Raw genomic sequence first — 21,297 nt, 5'->3', positions numbered from 1 at the left:
ACCTGCCCATAACGTCCCCCAGGACAAATTTATTTATTTATTTATTTATTGGATTTATATGCTGCCCCTCTCCAAAGACTTGGGGCGGCTAACAGCAATCATAAAACAGTGTACAATTATAATCCAATACGAAGAACCAATTAAACACCCCTTAATATAAACAACCAAACATACATACAGACATACCATGCATAAAATTGTAAAGGCCTAGGGGGAAAGGGTATCTCAGTTCCCCCATGCCTGGCGGCAGAGGTGGGTTTTAAGTAGTTTACGGAAGGCAAGGAGGGTGGGGGCAATTCTAATCTCTGGGGGGAGTAGGTTCCAGAGGGCCGGGGCCGCCACAGAGAAGGCTCTTCCCCTGGATCCCGCCAAATGAATGTCTGGCCAGAGAACGGATTCCTTTCGACCTGATTTTAAGCTCCCTGGATCCTTTTCCGAGACGTTTGCTTATTTCTGCAGAGCGAGATTACGAGTCTAGGCCTTGTGCCACTAAAGTCCATGCCAAATTTAATCTGAATCCCATGGAAGGCTCTTGGCCATACCTACAATAAAAGGTCAGCGCAGGAGGGTTTGGACGCTTTGTCCTGTTCAGTTGGTTCAGTTTCCCAGAGAACTCTGGCCGGCTGATAGGGCTCTCCAAGGGGGCCTGACTCCACGAGAGTTTTAGCCGTTCCACTCTGAAGGTCCTTCTCTGGCCTTCGCATTAAAGCATTTACAATGAAAAGGAGGATGAAAAAAAATTAAGAAAAAAAAGGACAACATAAATAAATGAAACATTTATGTCATTATGAATCAATAAAAATATTAATTAAATTTTAATTAATAACGCTCAGGCAGTAGGGAAAGTAAGTAGGATGCTTGGCTGCATAGCTAGAGGTAGAACAAGCAGGAAGAGGGAGATTGTGATCCTGCTGTATAGAGTGCTGGTGGTGAGACCCCATTTGGAATAATACTGTGTCCAGTTCTGGAGACCTCACCTACAAAAAGAGATGGATCAAATCGAACGGGTCCAAAGACGGGCTACAAGAATGGTGGAAGGTCTTAAGCATAAAACGTATCAGGAAAGACTTCATGAACTCCATCTGTAGAGTCTGGAGGACAGGAGGGAAAGGGGGGACATGATCGAAACATTGAAATAGGTTATAGGGTTAAATAAGGTTCAGGAGGGAAGTGTTTTTAATAGGAAAGTGAACACAAGAACAAGGGGACCCAATCTGAGGTTAGTTGGGGGAAAGATCAAAAGCAACATGAGAAAATATGATTTGACTGAAAGAGTCGTAGATGCTTGGAACAAACTTCCAGCAGACGTGTTTGGTCAGTCCACAGGAACTGAATGTAAACATGCCTGGGATAAACATGGATCCACCCTTAGATATGGGCAGACTAGATGGACCAGGAGGTCTTTTTCTGCCGTCAATCTCCTACATTTCTATGTAAAACTAAAACTTTAATAACAAACGCAATAAAGTTTTACTAAATCTGTTTTTAATTTATTTTACACTTGTGTTGAAAACAGGGTTGTATAAAATTAATGAATTCATAAACTGTGAACTGTGCTTATCTGAGTATAATATTCACTGAGACAGAAATAATTTCGAAAACACGTAGCATATTATGGAGGCAATGGTGGGGGATGAGGGCGAGACCCGCAAAGTTTTCCCCTGCCCTGCGCAGGCCTTTCGTAATCGCCTCTTTCCCAACTGTCCCGTCACATGGCACGTAACTGTTTGGCGCGGCATCTCTGAATACAGAGATTAACAGACCAGTTTTCAAATATCGAGAAAGAGGGCCGGTAGGAAGGACGCTTTTCGAGGCAGGACAGAACCTACAGAAGGAGGACGATGGGTCAGCTTAATTATAGAGCTGCCCTCTTGCATATTCCAGCCCGTAGCCCTCGATCCTTTCCTCTCCGTAACCCTGTTTATGCTCTGACCTGGGAAAGGCCCCGTTTAAAATGATTAATTTGGACCGAACGCATAATAAATGAATTGGGCCAATTGGAACCTGGAAGGATCCCAGCTCCAACCTTGCAGGAGGTGGTGGGATTGTGTAACTTGGCTCTGTCCTGCATGAAGCGTGTAACTGAATTCGCTCTGGCACTTTCCGTCCTTTCCAAAAACTGAAAAAATACTCTCTTTTTCCTCCCTGGGAAGTGTTTAAAACCCTGTTTTCTTTTGCAATCATTCTTTTAGTCTGGGCAGGTAGGTGGTGTTTGAGGCTGTCTTGATGCAGGCAGAAACTGGGCAGGGGAGGTGCGAACTAGCCCAGCTTTGGTCTAAAATACATATAATTACGTGTCTGGCTATAATGATGTCAGTGAGTCAGTGGGTGTTTTTAGCAAAGTGAATGAATCATTGCACCCAACTGGCAATTTTTGTCCCAGCCCTCTTGCTAGAATCCTGCGTTGGGCTCTTTCCTGGCCCGTCCTCAGCTCCACCGGGGTTAAAAGAGAATATGATTCCAGCAGCAAATGTTGTGTGTGTAGAGCTTTGTGTCATATCAGGGAAGGGTGGAGAACATTTGAACAAGGGCTCTTGGAGTTGGGCTTCTGGAGACCTACGTGCAAACTATTCCTTATTTTATTTATTTTATTTTATTTTATTATTTATTTATTTATTTATTTTATTATTATTTATTATTTGGATTTGTATGCCGCCCCTCTCCGAAGACTCATTTATTCATTCATTCATTCATTCATTCATTCATTCATTCATTCATTCATTCATTCATTCATTCATTCCAATACACAATGAGGGTTTTAGTGGGTATATATCTATATACACATAGTAAAATACATGATGAAGGTTATAGAGGAGATTCTCATAGTAAAATATATCTAAGAAAGAATAGAAGAGAAGATATAGGAATAGAACATATCAATGAAAGAATAGAAGAAGAGATAGAGGAATAGAGGAAAGGTATAGGAGATATAGGAGAGACAATAGGACAGGGGACAGAAGGCACTCTGGTGCACTTGTACTCGCCCCTTACTGACCTAGCTGCAGACATCTGTAGAACAGATTGAAGGTGACAATCTACTCTACTCTAATCCCAGTGACTGATCAGGTCCCACAGAGTTGGCCTTATCCGGATCCCGTCAACTAAACAGTGTCATTTGACGTGACCCAGGGGAAGAACCTTCTCTGTGGCGGCCCCGGCCCTCTGGAACCAACTCCCCCCGGAGATTAGAACTGCCCCCACTCTCCTTGTCTTTCGTAAATTACTCAAGACCCACCTATATCACCAGGCATGGGGGAACTGAGACACCTTCCCCCAGGCTTTTATATTTTATGTTTGGTATGTATGTGTTGTTTGGTTTTAAAATGATGGGTTTTTATATGTTTTCTCTCTTTTAATATTAGATTTGTTCCTCTGTAACATTGTTTTTATTATTGTTGTGAGCTGCCCTGAGTCTTCGGAGAGGGGCAGCATACAAATCTGAATGTAAACATGCCTGGGATAAACATATATCCACTGTAAGATAAAACACAGGAAATAGTATAAGGGCAGACTGGATGGACCATGAGGTCTTTTTCTGCCGTCAGTCTTCTATGTTTCTATGTTTCTAAAAAATGGTAGGGCTGGGATTGAGTGTCTGGCCCAAATCAGCTCCATCACTTCCACGGCTGAGGTTTCCCCTGGGCCCACTCAGTCCTGGTCTCCTCGGTCTATGGGTCTCCTCTGTCCTAGTTAACAGTATAACGCCTGACTCTCTTCAAATCCAGACTTCTTCCTGTTGCCACCTGAAGCTTTGAATTCACGGATGTGTCTCCTTCCCTCTGCAGGACATCACGTTCAGGTTTAATGCCCACCACTTGGAATCTGGCCGGCTGAAATGTCCCTTCGACCCCCACCAGCCTTTCGCATCTGTCATGACAGGTAACCATTCCTATTATTATTATTATCATCATCATCATCATCATCATCATCATCATCATCGTCATTATTATTATTATTATTATTATTATTATTATTATTATGTCAATACAACACAGCAAACGAGATCACTATGCTGGATTTCGTATTTCATCACCAGTCGTGGGCTTCCCAAGCACCTAGGACTGCGTGATGTAGCGGTGAATTATGTTTGCCGATCCCAGTAAAGGGCCTTTTGCAATTGACAGGTGGAGATTTTGTCAATTCCGATGGTTTTCAAATGTCCGCTGAGATCCTTTGGCCCTGCGCCCAGCGTGCCAAGTACCACTGGGACCACTTTCACGGGCTTATGCCAGAGTCGTTGCAGCTCGATTTTCAGATCTTCGTATTTCACTAATTTCTCTAGCTGCTTCTCCTCAATTCTGCTGTCATTATTATTATTATTATTATTATTATTATTATTATTATTATTATTGTTATTTAGATTTGAATGCTGCTCAGGGTGGCTCACAGGATGCAATGCAAACAATGCAACAACAAATCTAATCAATTAAAAATTACAAACTAAAAACCCAATACAGTAAAATCAATTTATTCACAACCACACATCTCATTTATTAAACAAGTGGGGGGGGGGTTTCAGTCACTTAGCTAAGATGGATACATATTTGAGTTTTTCTTCCAGCTTTTCTTTTAAAATGTGGTGATTTTTTAATAAAAAAAGTCCTTTCTGGTGGAACTGTTAATAATTAGATTGGATGTCTCTGACATTCTCAGTCACCCAGTTAGTGCTGGGTGTTGGAGTAGTTGTTAAACTCTGTACATAACTGGTTGGGTTTGACAATATATAAAACAAGCTAACAATGGATGCTTATATGTATTAGAACACTATTGCTTTAAGAGTTAGTGTTACGGGTGGCCACAAGAGGGCGCCAGAAGCGAGATTCACTTTCGCGACTATTTCTCTTATGTTCTGTGTGATTGCTGTAGTAAGAACTGTGTGTCCAAATGATGGTTTATGTCAGTGATGGCGAACCTATGACACGCGTGTCAGCACTGACACGCGTAGCCATTTTCAGTGACACGCGGCCATTAAGGAAGTCAGGTGTCCATTTTTCAAGATGAAGAAATATCGTCGCTTCGTGTTCCCTTTCATTGGGTGAGCCGATTCTTTCCATTAGAACGAAACCTGTTCCTTCCAAAGAGCCCCTTTCTCTCTCTCTCTCCTTCCTTCCTTCCTTCTTCCCTCCCTTCCTCCTTTCGCCTCCTCCTTCCCTCCCGTCTTTTCCCTTCTTTTGAAGTTTGCTCTTTGCTTGCTTTTTCTGTCAAACCTTTGCAAGGATATCTGTCCCAGGCTTCTGGAAATAACCTGCAATTCACGTGAGAATTCGCCGTTTCAGTAAGTCTTTGGGGCAAGGGCGCCCCGCCTTCTCCTGCAGGAGTTTTTTTTTTTAAAAAAAAGAGTCCAGGGACTATTCTGCAAAGTGAAAGTAAGACTCGGCGAAGCTTGTTTGTTGACTTGAGGTCAAAGCTTGAGAATCTAGAAAGGTGCCGCTTGGAGAATCAAGAGGGAGTGCCACTATGAACAGGAAATTTGGAGTGCCTGGAATCGGTTACCAGACACTTTTAGCACAAAATTATGGTTTTTTTCTCAAGGTGACACACCACCCGAGTTATGCTAGGTTTTTTTGCAAATTTTGACACACCAAGCTCAAAACGTTGCCCATCACTGGTTTATGTATTTGTAAGCTGAACAAGTAAGACTTATAGTATTGTATATGTATTGACTGATTTAATTGTGTATGATTAAGATAAAGTAAATAATATTTGACAAAGTAAACAATATATTCTACACTTAATGTATCTGGATTGTATTACTGATTGTATTATTACCTGTAATCTCTGGGCTACCATCTGGATATCTGCTACACCTCGACGTTTACTATGTGTACGTGTCTCTTTGACTACTCAGAGATTGTTCTGCACACGCCTTAACAAGGAGTCCCAAAGGTGCTTTTTCAAGAGGCAACTGGACTTCCCTTCGAAGTCCTTTCTCTTGTCATCCAAGAAACTTCTTCAGTTCTGTAGCTCCTTGGATGGGAAGCGAAATGTCTTCAAGGAAAAAACAAGAAAATCCAGTTGCTTCTTGGAAAAGCGCCTTTGGGATAACTGGACTGGACTGGTCACCGTTAGTCTTGTCTAAACTGGTCAGCATATCAGCTTTCTAGGGAGAAGGAAGGAAAATCCTGGAGCAAAGATCTACCTTCTCTAGAGGACCATCTTTTAGACCAAGGTTCTTGACCCTGACAAGACTCAGGGGCTGTGGGTTTTGCCTCTTAAGGATAACCCCATTTCCCCATCTTTGGTGCTGGTAGAGGGGGGAGAAATAACCCCCTCAGATAAGGGGGGGGACATGATAGCAGTCTACAGGGACTTGAGGGGCTGCCACAGAGAGGAGGAAGGGGGTCAGGCTGTTTTCCAAAGCGCTAGAAGGCCAGACGAGGAACAACGGATGGAAGCTGACCAAGGAGAGATTCAACCTGGAAATAAGGAAGAACTTCCTGACGGTCAGAGCGATCAACCAGTGGAATGACCTGCCAGCAGAGGTTGTGAATGCCCCAACTCTGGACATCTTCCAGAGGAGATCGGACTGTCATTTGGCTGGGGTGCTGTATGATTTCCTGCTTAAGCAGGGGGTTGGACTTGATGACCTGCAAGGTCCCTTTCAACTCTAATAGATAGATGGATGGATGGATGGATGGATGGATAGAGAGATAGATAGACAGACAGACAGACAGACAGACAGACGGACGGACGGAAGGAAGGAAGGAAGGAAGGAAGGACATTGTAGCAGATAGTTTTATGGGCTATGCTTAGGTTGTGTTTAAGGCGACGTAGTTCTAAGCTTTCTAAGCCCAGACTTGTAAGTCTAGTTGCGTAGGGGATTGTGTTGTGAGTGGAGGAGTGGAGGGCTCTTCTCGTAAAGTATCTCTGAACATTTTCTACGGTGTTTATGTCCAAAATGCGTTGTGAGTTCCAGACGGATGAGCTATATTCAAGGATTGGTCTGGCGAAAGTTTTGTGTGCTCTGGTTAGTAGTGTGAGATTACCGGAGCAGAAGCTACGTAGGATTATTAGGTCAACAACTCCTGAAGATTTCTTTCTTGGAAATATATTAAGGGGCAGAGGGGCAAGGAAAGTTCTGGAAGCCTTGCAGGGCAGGAACGAAGGCGACCTTCCTTCTGGTGGGTCTGCACATTACAATCAATAAAACATCGATATCATTTGCACCACAGTAGAAATCCCATTGTGTAGTTGTGATGAAGTGAGAGCTTTGGGGCGAGGCCAGGGTTGCCTGCTGCAGCCTCTCTCAGATGTGTCCGTAATCCATATTCCTGAGAAGCTGCGTGAGTGAGCAGCCGACTCCTTTCATGTCGAAATAAGCAGAAGAACAGATGCTCTGCGTAGCTAGACAACGTTTGCAGGCTCATTATTAGATTATTTTTTCCCTGGGTTCTTAGGGCAGCTTGCAGAGACACCTGCTTGGCTGATGATCCCTTCGCTTCTCCTGGAGGAGGCACCGTGCTCTATCCCTGGAGCCATCTCTTGAGTCCATGAAAAGAATCAGGCTATTTAGACCCTCCTCCATTCACCAATAAATCACCAGGCAGAGACCAGGAAGCAGGGAACGATTTGTGCTTATCTATAACAACTTGGAGGAGAGAGAAGGAAGCGTTTGGCTTCTGCTGCAGAGTTTTAAAATGCATTTCCACCTGACAATCTAGATTGCAGATAAACATTGCTTTAAAATAAAATCTGTTTTAAGGAGATTATTATAAATGGTTGATTGAGACTATTCATGTGCACTTACCGTATTTTTCGGAGTATAAGATGCGCCCTTTCCTTTCCTAAAAGAGGCTGATAATTTGGGGGCCTCTTATACTCTGAATGTAGCTTTTTTTTTCCCCAGCCCTAACCAGCTGCTAACGATCTTCCCAGCTCTTCTCTTGCAGGCTCTTTCATTGACACTCTCTGCAAAGAATGTTTTTCAAGCCCTAGGTCTTTGCAGGTTTTTTTTTTCATTGCTCTAACTTGCTCCGAATAAGTTTCTTTCTAGCTCTAACCAGGTGCTAACGATGTTCCCAGCTGTTACCGGCTTGCAGGCTCTTTTATTATTACTCTCTGCAAGGAATGTTTCCCAAGCCCTAAGTCTTTCCAGGGTTTTTTCCATTCCTCTACTTGCTCCGAATTTTTCTTTCCAGGTGCTAATGCTGTTCCCAGCTCTTATTGGCTTGCAGGCTCTTTCATTGTTACTCTCTCTGAATAAAGGGGTTTTTTTAAGCCCTGACCAGGGGATAAAATAACGTGCTGGCTGAGGACGCTAGCCAGATGAATACCCGATAAGAAGATTCTTTTCCCTATTTTCCTCCCCCAAAACTAAGGTGCGTCTTATACTCTGAAAAATACGGTGCCTTCTGTAGGCAAAGGAAGAGCGCACCATCCAAGTTCAGAGATTAGCACAATTGAAGTGTCATAAATCTGCGGCTTAAACATAGCAACAGAAGTGAAAGCGATGGGTTGCATTCTACAGGAATTTAATATTAAGAATGGGATTGTGAGAACATAAATGCTAAAATGGACCTTCCTTCTAACCTCAAAGTCACTTTCTGAAGAACTGCGTCATTGACCAATGATAGAACAAAGCTTTTCCAACCACAATGTTGTCGATCAGCCTCTGTAGATTAGACGACAAGATTTGGAAAGAATCAAAATCCGGGGATCTGCTTGCAGATTCATTGGGCTTAAATGATTTCCGAGATGAATTCACCCAGCCCTTCAATCAGGAATGACCGAGTCTTTCCATTAATGTGGAGTGTTAGTTCTGCCCCATTTCTGGGTGTCTGCTTTAACTTCTTAAAAAGTCTGTCTGAATATCCACCGTGGCTCAGGTTTCCACACCAATTTGTCTACATTTCCCAATCTCTACATTTTTTTGTCTGGGCTGTTCCCCCCTTGTATGAATGTCTCTGTGTTTGTTTGTTTTTAATACACCGCAACATTCAGAGAAAGGCAGATTATCCCAATGCAAACCAAGTTTTCAGGGGGGGCGGGAATGCAACTCTGGGGTCTCTTGGGCCAAGTCCTGGCTTTGATGTGGGCTGTGTTGGTCCGTGGCTTTCAAAGTGACCCCTGATGTCTCTGCGCTAAGAGCCTTTCAAGTGGAGGGAAACCCAGCCCTTCTCGCGTTGCTAGAATCCTAGCCTGCAGCGCCTGTCAAAGGACAATGTCGCCCTGTCTTCTCCTACCATCACATCTGGTGGAGTCAGGTATCTGCCATGGTGGAATGCCAGGCTAATCTCTGCCCTTCAACCCAAGCAAGAATTTCCTTTTGACTTTTCTTTCTTTCTCTCTCTCTCTCTTTTTTTGGCTCGGTTTCATTTAACTTGTCCATCAAGTTATAATGTCTCGTTGTAAGATAAGAAGAATGTACCTGGCTGGGTTTTGCCCCCCCCCCCCCTCCTGTCTAATTTATGGCAGGAGAGAGGTTGGAGACTCTTGCTTTGAACGATTGGTCACGGTTCAAAAAGAGAATATGATAAATATTCGCCCTTTATTCTCAGGTAATGAGGAGGATAATCCCGAGTCCTGACCTTGCTAAGGTCTAAGCCATTTGTTATTTTGAAAATATAAAATAAAGAACCCAAAACAGTAGGGACTGTCTGCCTTGAAATGCTATACATAGACACATAGAAGATGGACGGCAGAAAAAGACCTCCTGGTCCATCTGAACCGTCAGTGGTAACTTCTGCCTTGAGCCATGGCCATGATGGGGCACATGGAAACATAGAAGATTGGTGGTAGAAAAAGACCTCCTGATCCATCTAGTCTGCCCTTATACTATTTCCTGTATTTTACCTTGGGATGGATCTAGGTTAATCCCAGAGGCATGTTTGAATTCAGTTACTATGGATTTACCAACCACGTCTGCTGGAAGTTTGTTCCAAGGATCTACTACTCTTTCAGTCAAATCATATTTTCTCACGTTGCTTCTGATCTTTCCCCCAACTAAACTCCGATTGTGCCCCCTTGTTCTTGGGTTCACTTTCCTATTAAAAACACTTCCCTCCCGAACCTGAATTTTCACTATTTTTACTACCACATTTTCAAGGTGGTAGTAAAAGATTTTTTTAAAAATGATTATTGGGAGGATCTCTAGGTTTTTCTTTTCTTGAAGGCAGAGAATCCAGTGGATAGTAAATTTCTCCACCTATCTCGTCCTCCTTGGAAATGTGGCAGGGCAGATGACATGTTTAAGGGTTGAATTAGTAGACGCTTAAGGTAACCAAGGCTGAGTGTATAAAACTGGATTGTGATGCACTTGTTTCCTGAAGTGTCCTTCTAATTCTAGAGACTCAGAAAATCCCTTTATCTGAGAATGAGTCTTGGCCAATTAAGTATAATCACTTTCCTCTGGTCTCAAAGCTGCTAGAAACCCACCAGTAAAGCTCCAGAGCTCAAGGCTGCGTGGAGAAGGCAGAAGAAATGAATTGTTCCACAGACGGCATTGGGTTCTTATCATACCTTGCAAGCTGCACCCTGGATGGGCACGTAGTAGAATATCTCTTCACAGCAGAGCAGCTTGTAGCAGAATTCAGTAAACAAAAATCACATCAAAAGCTTGTCAGAAGCGACCAGATCTATCCCTATATTGCAATTTAATTTGTATTGTGGAGGCCTAGCTATAGATACCACTAATTCAATGATAGCCAGCTGGATACTTAGATAGCTGTTTAAGGAAGTAGTAAGGATTTTATGAGCACTCTAAAGGCTGCTTAGTTTGTAGTTAGGATACCGTGTCTGTTAGAGACACACAATTTGCCCATTGGGTTGCTAGCTTCTTGTTGACACTGGCCTCTATACTGAGGACTTGTAATTCATGATCAATAAATCCTGGGTTTTATACTCACCCTCAGAAAGGACCCCAAATTCCTCTCCAGAATGGGCTGTAGGTGTAACATGAGTCTCTTTTTCCATATTTGGGACACAGCTGGCACCTCTGGATTGGCTGGACAAAGGAAGGAGGGTGAATTGGTGGCAGTGCATTGCATCCGTCCAGCTCTAAGTAGGTCACTCTAACAATATCAACTAACAGCCACCAGAAAAGGAAGAACCCGAAACCCGAATCTGCAACAAAGGAGGAGGAGGAGGAGGAGGAGGAGGAGGAAGGAGGAGGAGGAAGAGAGGAAGAGGAAGAAGAGGAGGAGGAGGAAGAAGAAGAAGAAGAAGAAGAAGAAGAAGAAGAAGAAGAAGAAGAAGAAGAAGAAGAAGAAGAAGAAAAAATTGATGTCTTCTCGTTCTGCCTCTCCAATTCAGAGCTCATTTCTAACTCAGGTGACATCTCCAGTTTGAATTCAAGGAAGCCATGGAGACCTGGACTGGACAGGGCCCTGTTCTCTGTTATAGTGCAGATAGAGGTTGCTTGTGACTTCAGCTTGACCCTGTCCCTCCTCCTCCGGGGCCAACTCAAATGAAAGGCCTCCAGGCCCTGCCCTGTAATGAGCTCCCCTCCTGGGTACATCACCACAAGCATCCAGGTTGGGAGCCTCTGATGCTTTTCCACCAACGCTGGAGGGGGACTTCCCACCACAACCAGGGCTGGTGCAGTTTAAAGTAGAGACTCCGTGACAGCCGTGGTCAAATATAGAGCAAGCCCTTCATCTTCTCTTTTATATGTGGACAGAGAGACCACAGGAGTGTCCGGGTGGAAAAAACCAGACCGATCCCTCTTTCCCACATAGGTTGACAACAAGCGCAACATTTTACAGATTTAGAGATACAAATCTCCTTTTCTTTTTCTCTCCCTTCTTTCTTTTCTTCTTCCTCCTTTTCCTAAATGAGTAATGCAACCTACAAACATATATTTCAAGTTCTTATACATTTGTATTTGTACTTAGATATTGTACAAAACAGATGTTGATAGAATTTAACGGGTCGAAAGACGGGCTACAAAAATGGTGTAAGATCTTAAACCATCAAACGTATCAGGAAAGACTCAATGAACTCAATCTGTAGAGTCTGGAGGACAGAAGGGAAAGGGGGGACATGATCGAGACATTTAAATATGTTCAAGGGTCAAATAAGATTCAGGAGGGAAGTGTTTTTAATAGGAAAGTGAACCCAAGAACAAAGGGGCACAATCTGAGGTGAACTGGGGGAAAGATCAGAAGCAACGTGAGAAAATATGATTTGACTGAAAGAGTAGTAGATCCTTGGAACAAACTTCCAGCAGACGTGGTTGGTCAATCCACAGTCACTGAATGTAAACATGCCTGGGATAAACATAGATTCATCCTAAGATAAAATACAGGAAATAGTATAAGGGCAGACTAGATGGACCAGGAGGTCGTTTTCTGCAGTCAATCATCTATGATTCTATGAATGAGGAAGGGAGGGAGGAAGGAAGGAAGAGAAGGAAGGAAGGAAGGAAGGAAGGAAGGAAGGAAGGAAGGAAGGAAGGAAGGAAGGAAGGAAGGAAGGAAGGAAGAATCCACAGGAACTGAATTTAAACAGGCCTGGGATAAACATAGATCCATCCTAAGATAAAATACAGGAAATAGTAGAAGGGCAGACTAGATGGACCAGGAGGTCTTTTCCTGACGTCAATCTTCTATGTTTCTATGTTACTTGTACAGCCTCTTTATTCTATGTACCCCTCCCCGGTTTATTGTCAATAAAGATTATATTTAAATAATAATAATAATAATAATAATAATAATAATAATAATAATAATAATAATAATAATAATTGAATGCTGCCAAATTGAACCTTCCTTCAGCCAGTTCTCTTTTTTTACCAGCTGGTTCTTCTGGGTCAGATGGATGCTTTTCCCCTGTTTGAAGTGGGCTTTTTTAATCAGAAGCTTTTTCCCCCAGGGGTCCACACAAAACAACAGACCTGCAGGAGAAGAAAGAGGGAGGCTGGTGTTGAAAGGAGCCTGTCATCAAAGGCTGAAGCCGGGATGGGCTGATTTTTTTTAGCCCTTTGGCTTCTCCGAGATTTAGTCTGTCTGTCAATAGGCAGAGGTTCATTATACTCTTCATTCTTCCTGATGGGTTTTTACCTGACAGAAGGTCTTTTATGCTTATTGCAAGAAAAATAGAGACAGAGAAAGAGGGAGGGAAGGAAGGAGGGAAGGGAGGAAGAAAAAGGGAAGGGGGGACAGAAGGAAAAGAATGAAAGAGAGAGAGAGAGAGAAAAGGAAGGGAGGAAAGAAAGAAGAAAAAAGGAGGGAAAGAAGGAAGGAAGGAAAAGAAAGAGAGAGAGAGAGAGAGAAGGAAGGGAGGAAAGAAAGAAAGAAGAAAAAAGGAGGGAAAGAAGGAAGGAAAAGAAACAGAGAGAGAAAGAGAGAAGGACGGGAGGAAAGAAAAACAGAAAGAAAGAAAGAAAGAAAGAAGAAAGAAAGGTGGAGGGGGGGAGAAGGAAGGAAGGAAGGAAGGAAGGAAAAAATTGGACCTATGCAAGCCCCTTGAACAGGGAGAAAATCATTTTTGAATCCCGCTTCCCTTCCACGCATGTGAACTATAATTTATTGGAATAAATCCTGTGGAAACCATCAGGCTCAGCCCCAGTCCCTTCTGTGAGTGGCTGAAGTAGCTTCTTCTTGAACCTGGGCTTCCATCCTTCCGTCCCCCTTCTGATCACCCACAGCCCCTGAGAGGAAAAGAGGGGGGAAATAAAACCCTTTCCAAAAACCCCCTCCTCCCCATGCTTCAAAATCTGAGTTGCCCAAATGCCCTCCAGATATTTTGGTTGCTCTCCAACCTGTCATTCCGGAATCTGCAGCAGATCAATTTGGAGGAGGTTGATATAGTAGCATCAACAATGCACAAGGAAGACTTACACACCCATTGTGGTGTTTTCTTTAGGGGAAGCAACAATATGCAAGAAGCGGGGGCGGGGGGGGGGGAGAGCAGGAAGTAATAAAGTGGGGAAAATTAAAAACAGGAGAAAGGGGAAATAAACCCGGGTCCATTTTACTTCCCTGCCACGGATTCATTCCACCTTCTCTGTCGCTTCTCTTGTTGTAAACCTTCCTTCCTTCCTCTTGTCTCTGGGACTGCGGTTTTTGCATTTCTCTCTTCTAAATTTTCCTTTCTCTCTGTCTCTCTCTCTCTCTCCCTCCCCCCCCCCTCTCTCTCGTTGAGATTCTTGATTCCTCCCCCCAAGGGCAGTTTCTCTTCCTTTCAACTCATTTACTCAGAAGAGCATCATTATGCATCATAACTTGGGCGTCCTCCTCGATCCACAGCTCACATTAGAAAACCATCTCTCAGCTGTGGCGAGGGGGGCGTTTGCCCAGGGTCGCCTGGTGCACCAGTTGTGGCCCTATCTGGACCGGGAGTCATTGCTCACAGTCACTCATGCCCTCATCACCTCGAGGTTCGACTACTGTAATGCTCTCTACATGGGGCTGCATTTGAAAAGTGTTCGGAAACTTCAGATCATGCAGAATGCAGCTGCGAGAGCAGTCATGGGCCTACCTAGATATGCCCATGTTTCACCATCACTCCGCAGTCTGCATTGGCTGCCGATCAATTTCCGGTCACAATTCAAAGTGTTGGTTATGACCTTTAAAGCCCTTCATGGCATTGGACCAGAATACCTCCGAGACCGCCTCCTGCCGCACGAATCCCAGCGACCGATTAGGTCCCACAGAGTGGGCCTCCTCCGGGTCCCATCAACTAAACAATGTCGGTTGGCGGCCCCCAGGGGGAGAGCCTTCTCTGTGGCGGCACCGACTCTCTGGAACCAACTCCCCCCGGAGATCAGAACTGCCCCTACTCTTCCTGCCTTCCGTAAACTCCCCAAAACCCACCTTTGCCGTCAGGCATGGGGAAACTAAACATCTCCCCCTGGGCACGTTTAATTTATACATGGTATGCTTGTGTGTGTGTCTGTTAGTATATGGTTTTTTTTAAATCTTTAAATATTTTAATTAATTGGATTATTTATGATTTGTTTTACACTTGTTGTGAGCCGCCCCGAGTCTTCGGAGAGGGGCGGCATACAAATCCAAAATAATAAATAAATAACATGACCTAAGCATAGCCCATAAAACCATCTGCTACAATGCCCTTCCTGCCAATGACTATTAAAGCTTTAACCACAACAACACATGAGCACACAACAGATACAAACTCAAAGTGAATTGCTCCAAACTCGACTGTAGAAAATATGACTTTAGCAACCGAGTAGTAACTACCGGACTCTGTAGTTCATCACCAAAGCCCCAAAACTTTACCCTTAGACTATCCACTGTTGACCTCACCAGATTCCTAAGAGGTTGCCTCCAGAAGTTGTGAAGGCTCCAACAATGGAAGTTTTTAAGAAGATGTTGGACAACCATCCCTCTGCTCTGTGACAGCCCTTCAGATATTTGTAGACAGCTGTCAAGTCTCCTCTCAGTCTTCTCCTTTGCAGACTAAACCTCTCTAGATCCTTTAACTGTTCCTCATAGGACGTGGTCTCCAGACCACTCACCATCCTTGTGACTCTCCTCTGAACTTGCTCTAGTGTATCAATGTCCTTCTTAAATTGGGGCCCCCAGAACTGAACCCAGTATTCCAATCCTAACCCTATTTTATCTACACCTCTGGATGTTCCAAAAGTGCTTTTTCCAAAGGCAAATTGGGGGTTCTTTTTTTCCTTGAAGTCTTTTTCCTTCTCCTCCAAGAAGCTTCTTCCGTTCTGAGTGAAGAAGACACTTGTAAGCATTCAGAACTGAAGAAGCTTCTTGACTGAGAAGCAAAACCTCTTCAAGGAAAAACAAAGTCCAGCTGCCTTTGGAAAAAAAGCACCTTTGGTAGAAACGACAAACAGGAGGACCGAGAATCTCCATAGCCCTTTTCCTTCATATGGACTGAAAGTAGCCGATAAAAATTCCAAATATGGACCTGTTTTGCTTCTCGATCCTTCCGAGGCCGGCTGTGGACTTTCCCGAGAGAGTCGGCTGGCCGGCCTTCTCTGGATCCCAAATGCTGGAAGAGTTTTTCCAGGGTTCATGAATCAAACGTTTTATGTGTCTTTGGAGCGGCATTGATCATTATTCATGGACCAAGAATGTTAGGTTAGCATGCGCACGACGCTATGAAAAGGCTGCACTCTCCCAGCAACTAACTTACGAAGCCAGCAGCACACAAACCATTTATTCAGCTAAAGCCTCAGTTACAGCAAATGATTAATTACTTGTGGGGGGGGGGACAACCTACACAATGTGATTTTTTCTCTGAAAAGGAAGCAAATCCCCCTCTCCTTGGGGAAATAAGGAGGAGGCTGGTTGTTTTGGAAATGCATGAAACTTCCGCTCTTGGTCCTCTAGTAGAATAGAAAATAGAATAGAGTAGAGTAGAGTGGAGTGGAATAGAGAATAGAATAGAATAGAGTAGAATAGAGAGTAGAGTAGAATAGAATAATTTTATTGGCCAAGTGTGACTGGACACACAAGGGATTTGTCTTGGTGCAGATGCTCTCAGTGAACATAAAAGAAAAGAGACATTTGTCAAGAATCATGTGGTACAACATTTAATGATTGTCATAAGGGTCAAATAAGCAATCAGGAAACAATCAATATTTAAAAAAATCTTAAGGATACAAGCAACAAGTTACAGTCATACAGTCATAAGAGGGAGGAAATGGGTGATAGGAATGATGAGGAAAAAACCTATTAGTAATAGTAGTGTAGACTTACGAAATAGCTTGTTGAAGGAATTAACTCTTCTTGTGTCTAGTTGTCTTGGTGTGCAGGGCTCTGTAGCGACGTTTTGAGGGTAGGAGTTGAAACAGTTTGTGTCCACAATGCGAAGGGTCCGTCAATATTTTCCCTGCCCTCTTTTTGACTCAGTCTACAGGTCCTCAATGGAAGGCAGGTTGGCAGCCATCGGTTTTTTTCTGCAGTTCTGATTCTCCTCTGAAGTCCGTGTCGGTCTTGTTGGGTTGCAAAACCTTTGATCTTAAATAATATTTTTTCCCCTTCTCTGCCTTTTGTTTTGCAGATGGGTTCCTTTACTCCGGAACAGCCTCCGACTTCCTCGGCAAAGACACGGCGCTCACCCGATCTCTAGGTGCATCGCAAGACCAGCCTTGCATCAGGACGGACATGTCCGAGCACTACTGGCTAAACGGTAGGAGGCTCCCCAGGCGACTGTGGAACATGGCTTTGAAAACAGGCCTCAGGCCATTGAGTGTTAACACTCCGCTCCAGCCGGTCGTATGTTAGCGGTGTTGGATGAATCGTGGATGAATGGCCCTTTTTTTTAATGTTTCGGGTTTAAAATTCTATATCTTTGTTTTATCCTGCACGGGGCTATAAATTTAAGTAAATAAATAAATGTCCCTTCAGAACATGTTTTGCTTGTCACCAACAGACCACTAGATTAGATTAGATTAGATTTATTGAATTTATATGCCGCCCCTCTCCGCAAACTCAGGGCGGCTCACAACAAAGTAAAAACAATACATAATAACAATAGGCCGGGGACCCTTTGGCAATATTCAAAGCGGCTTCTGCAGATATTGTGTTCAAAATATTTAAAGTGGTTTCTGCAGGTAGTTGCTCCTGTTATTATTATTATTATTATTATTATTATTATTATTATTATTATTATTATTATTATTATTATTATTACTACTATTATTATTATTATTATTATTATTTTGATTTCTTTTAGGAGCCAAGTTTGTTGGGATCTTTCCTATCCCAGACACCTACAATCCCGACGATGACAAGATCTATTTCTTTTTCCGCGAAGTCTCTCAAGAGAGCGGCAGCTCCGACAGAGCCATCCTCTCCTACGTCGGACGCGTCTGTCAGGTGAACAACGGGGAGTTTGTAAAACAAAACCATTGTGGGGTTTCCTCAATATGTCGCCCCGGGGAGGGGATCAAAACGCATCTGTGCTGCCAGGCCTAGGGTGTTTCTAGATCTCCCCCCCGACCAAGGAATGTTGTCGTATGATTGTCGAATGAATGGCAATGATAGCATTTCAATTTGAATTTTTAAAATAATTGTTTTAAATGTATTATTAATTGGAGGGCTTACTATTGTTCTCTGGTTTTTGTATATGCTGTGAGGGGAGGGGCGGCATACAAATCCAATTAAATATAAATATATAAATGAATTGTTTCCCCCTTAAGTGCCGTCTGGCCTACGCGTCATAATACGGGCTAATAATAATGGAGCGTAGAATCCCTCCAGCGGGTCTTGCGTTCTTCACGTGAGAAGCCCCGTTGCATTTTGGGCACTGGAGTATTTTCGTCATCAGTGAGGGGCTGATATTGTGGGTGTGGCTTATTTTGTGGGTGTGGCTTATTTTGTGGGTGTGGCTTATTTTGTGGGTGTGGCTTGATGGTCATGTGACCGGATGGGAGTGGCTTCTGCATGCGCGGGAGCAAAAAAAAGGCAAAAATCGGCAAAATCTCATGTGGGCAAAGGCACGCAGGCGTCGGGGGTGCGGAGATGTAGGCCCCATTTCCACTACCGGAGCCCCCCTGACCCCAGCCATACCGGCTGCAACCCATGACCACTTCAAAGGATGTGGCCTTGTCAAACAGAATCTTTGTCCACGTATCTGTCCTCCCCAACCAACTGAGGTTCTAGATTTCTTCTCGGGTTCCTTGTTTTCTTCCTTCCTTTCAGGTTCCTTGGTTTTCTACTGTTCCCTGTTTCCATATTAATGTGTATTTCACACACACACACACAAACCCCACGCATTCACACGCAAACCTTAATTTGGCTCCAGGTCATTTTTCATTCGGCACATCTCCAGGGGGGATAATGTTATAAATTGAGAGGAAATACTTTCGCAATTCACAATCAGGCTGAAATGCATAATTTGCCATGACAAATGGGATTTTTGATATTCTGCTTTAAAAAAAAAAAAGGAGTAGTAGTAGCTGACATTCCTTGTTTTGCTTGGGAAACACTGGAAGGTTCCCACAGATGTCAAGTGAAATGCAGTTCCAACCTTTCCTTTCGCATGTTACTTAAATATATCGTGGAGGAAGAAGCTTGCAAACTTCAAAGTCCATGGAGTTTTCTGTGCAAAAGGCTCAGTGGTGCCTCTGCTCACAAACATAAGTAGAAAGGTTTGTAAGAAGAAGCAATTTTTCCCATAGGAATCAATGTAAAGGCAAATAAGGCATTCGACTGGGGAAACCACAGGGAGGGTGGAGGCCCTGTTTCCTCCCAGGAGATTCCTAGACAGGCTCCATGGAGGCTTCTCTCTGCCTTTTCTGGCCCTGTTTCCTCCCAGGTGATTCCTAGGGAGGCCCCACGGAGGCTTCTCCCCGCCTCTTCTGGCCCTGTTTCCTCCCAGGAGATTCCTAGGGAGGCCCCACGTAGGCTTCTCCCTGCCTTTTCTGGCCCTGTTTTCTCCCAGGAGATTCCTAGAGAGGCCCCACGGAGGCTTCTCCCCGCCTTTTCCGGCTCTGTTTCCTCCCAGGAGATTCCTAGAGAGGCTCCACGGAGGCTTCTCCCCACCTTTTCTGGCCCTGTTTTCTCCCAGGAGATTCATAGAGAGGCCCCATGGAGGCCTCTCCCCGCCTTTTCCGGCCTTGTTTCCTCCCAGGAGATTCCTAGAGAGATCCCACAGAGGCTTCTCCTTGCCTTTTCTGGCCCTGTTTCCTCCCAGGAGATTCCTAGAGAGGCCCCATGGAGGCTTCTCTCCACCTTTTCCGGCCCTGTTTCTCCCAGGAGATTCCTAGAGAGATCCCACAGAGGCTTCTCCCTGCCTTTTCTGGCCCTGTTTCCTCCCAGGAGATTCCTAGAGAGGCCCACGGAGGCTTCTCCCCACTTTTTCCAACCCTGTTTCCTCCCAGGAGATTCCTAGAGAGTATACATATGCAAGGTACCATTGAATTATGAATGTCTAAAATAATTAAATATTAGATTATCACCACATGACACCTTTTCTTTTCATTATTCTGCCCAGAGTCTACGTAAATTTGATATTAAAACCCCCCAACAACCACCCAACAAATCTGCTTAAACATTCTCATTTGCAAGGCTACTTTTCCCCCACAAGTAAAAGTCACTTTAATGGGAGCTGAGGTTCTTGTTTCCTTTTTGTCTAACCCTGACCGGCCTTCCAATGATAAGGACTTTGATACTAAAGTCACAAACAATGCGAGAACCCTTTGTTTTGTCTCAAATATTCCACCGATAAATTCTTATTTAGTTTCTAGGGTTGTTGTCTTTTAACTGAGATTTACACTGACTTGGGTTTTTGTGACCTCCAGAAGTGCTGAGATTATTTCTGCCAGAATTCCCAGGCAGATCGGTCTCTGTAGACTTTAAGAGTGGGTGGATTTGTGAGGTCTCCTCTGATGCCATCACTTTCCACCAGGGCTTGGTTTCTGAGATAATGAGGGGTTCTCGGTGCTATCAGACCCTGGTGGTTTTCCCACAGACATTTCGTGACCCAAAGTAGGAGACTTCATCAGGGCTCAATATCTAGAGCAGTGATGGCAAACCTATGGCACAGGTGCCACAGATGACACATGAAGCCATATCTGCTGGCATGCAAGCCGTTGCCCTAGCTCAGCTCCAACATGCATGTGTGTGCTGACCAATTGTTTCCTGGCTTGCACAGAGGTTCCGGGAGGGCGTTTTTGGCTTCCAGAGAGCCTCCAGGGGGATGGGGAGGGTGTTTTTACTCTTCCCTGGCTCCAGGGAAGCCTTTGGAGCCTGGGGAGGGCAAAACACAAGCCTACTGGGTCCACCAGAAGTTGGGAAACAGGCCGTTTCTGGCCTTCGGGGAGTGGGGGAAACTGTTTTCACCTTCCCCAGGCATTGAATTATGGGTGTGGGCACTTGCGCATGCACGATAGCATGTGACAGGCTCTTTTGACATCTGAGGAATCAAAGGGTCAGCCATCACTGATCTAGAGTATTGATCATGTCCTCTAGTTTGCGTCATGAGACGTCTCCAGGCAAACCATCAGGGTCAGAAAGCACCAAGGACCACTCATGTCCACTCTGAGCTGCTCTTGTCTTGATTTTTGGAGGAGCAATAATTAAATAAATAATAGATATTATTCTTGCTAGTTGGGAGGGGAAACTCAGTTGGCCTGGATATGTTCAGCAGAAAGAAAGAAAGGAGGGAGGGAGTGAGGGAAGAAAGAAAGAAAGAAAGAAAGAAAGAAAGAAAGAAAGAAAGAAAGAAAGAAAGAAAAAGTTTTTATTTAGATTCAGGTTAGATAGTAGAAGGTTAGAAGGAAGATGAAGGTAGAAGGAAAGACACAGATTATTTATTTGTGGGTTTTTTGTTTATGTATGTGTGTGTGTGTGTGTGTGTATGTGTGTGTGTGTTTGTTTGTTGATTTGAGTTGAGTTGAAAGGGACCCTGCAGGTCATCAAGTCA

General features: G+C 44.0%; 1 protein-coding gene across 3 annotated transcripts in view; it reads left to right on the top strand.

Annotated features, from left to right (window-relative positions):
- The window catches only part of SEMA3D (semaphorin 3D), a 125,647-nt gene that overhangs the window by 51,194 nt on the left and 53,156 nt on the right, over window positions 1–21,297 (top strand). For all 3 annotated transcript variants that reach the window (XM_070754939.1, XM_070754937.1, XM_070754938.1), the window contains exons 6-8: window positions 3,786–3,879; window positions 16,930–17,058; window positions 17,605–17,747. In XM_070754939.1, the coding sequence (XP_070611040.1) occupies window positions 3,786–3,879; window positions 16,930–17,058; window positions 17,605–17,747 (366 nt within the window). The remainder of the gene's footprint in view (window positions 1–3,785; window positions 3,880–16,929; window positions 17,059–17,604; window positions 17,748–21,297) is intronic.

Source organism: Erythrolamprus reginae, chromosome 6, assembly GCF_031021105.1.
Source record: "Erythrolamprus reginae isolate rEryReg1 chromosome 6, rEryReg1.hap1, whole genome shotgun sequence".
NCBI lineage: Eukaryota > Metazoa > Chordata > Lepidosauria > Squamata > Dipsadidae > Erythrolamprus > Erythrolamprus reginae.
The sequence above is the reverse complement of the archived record's forward strand: the minus strand, read 5'-3'. Positions and strand labels throughout refer to the sequence as shown.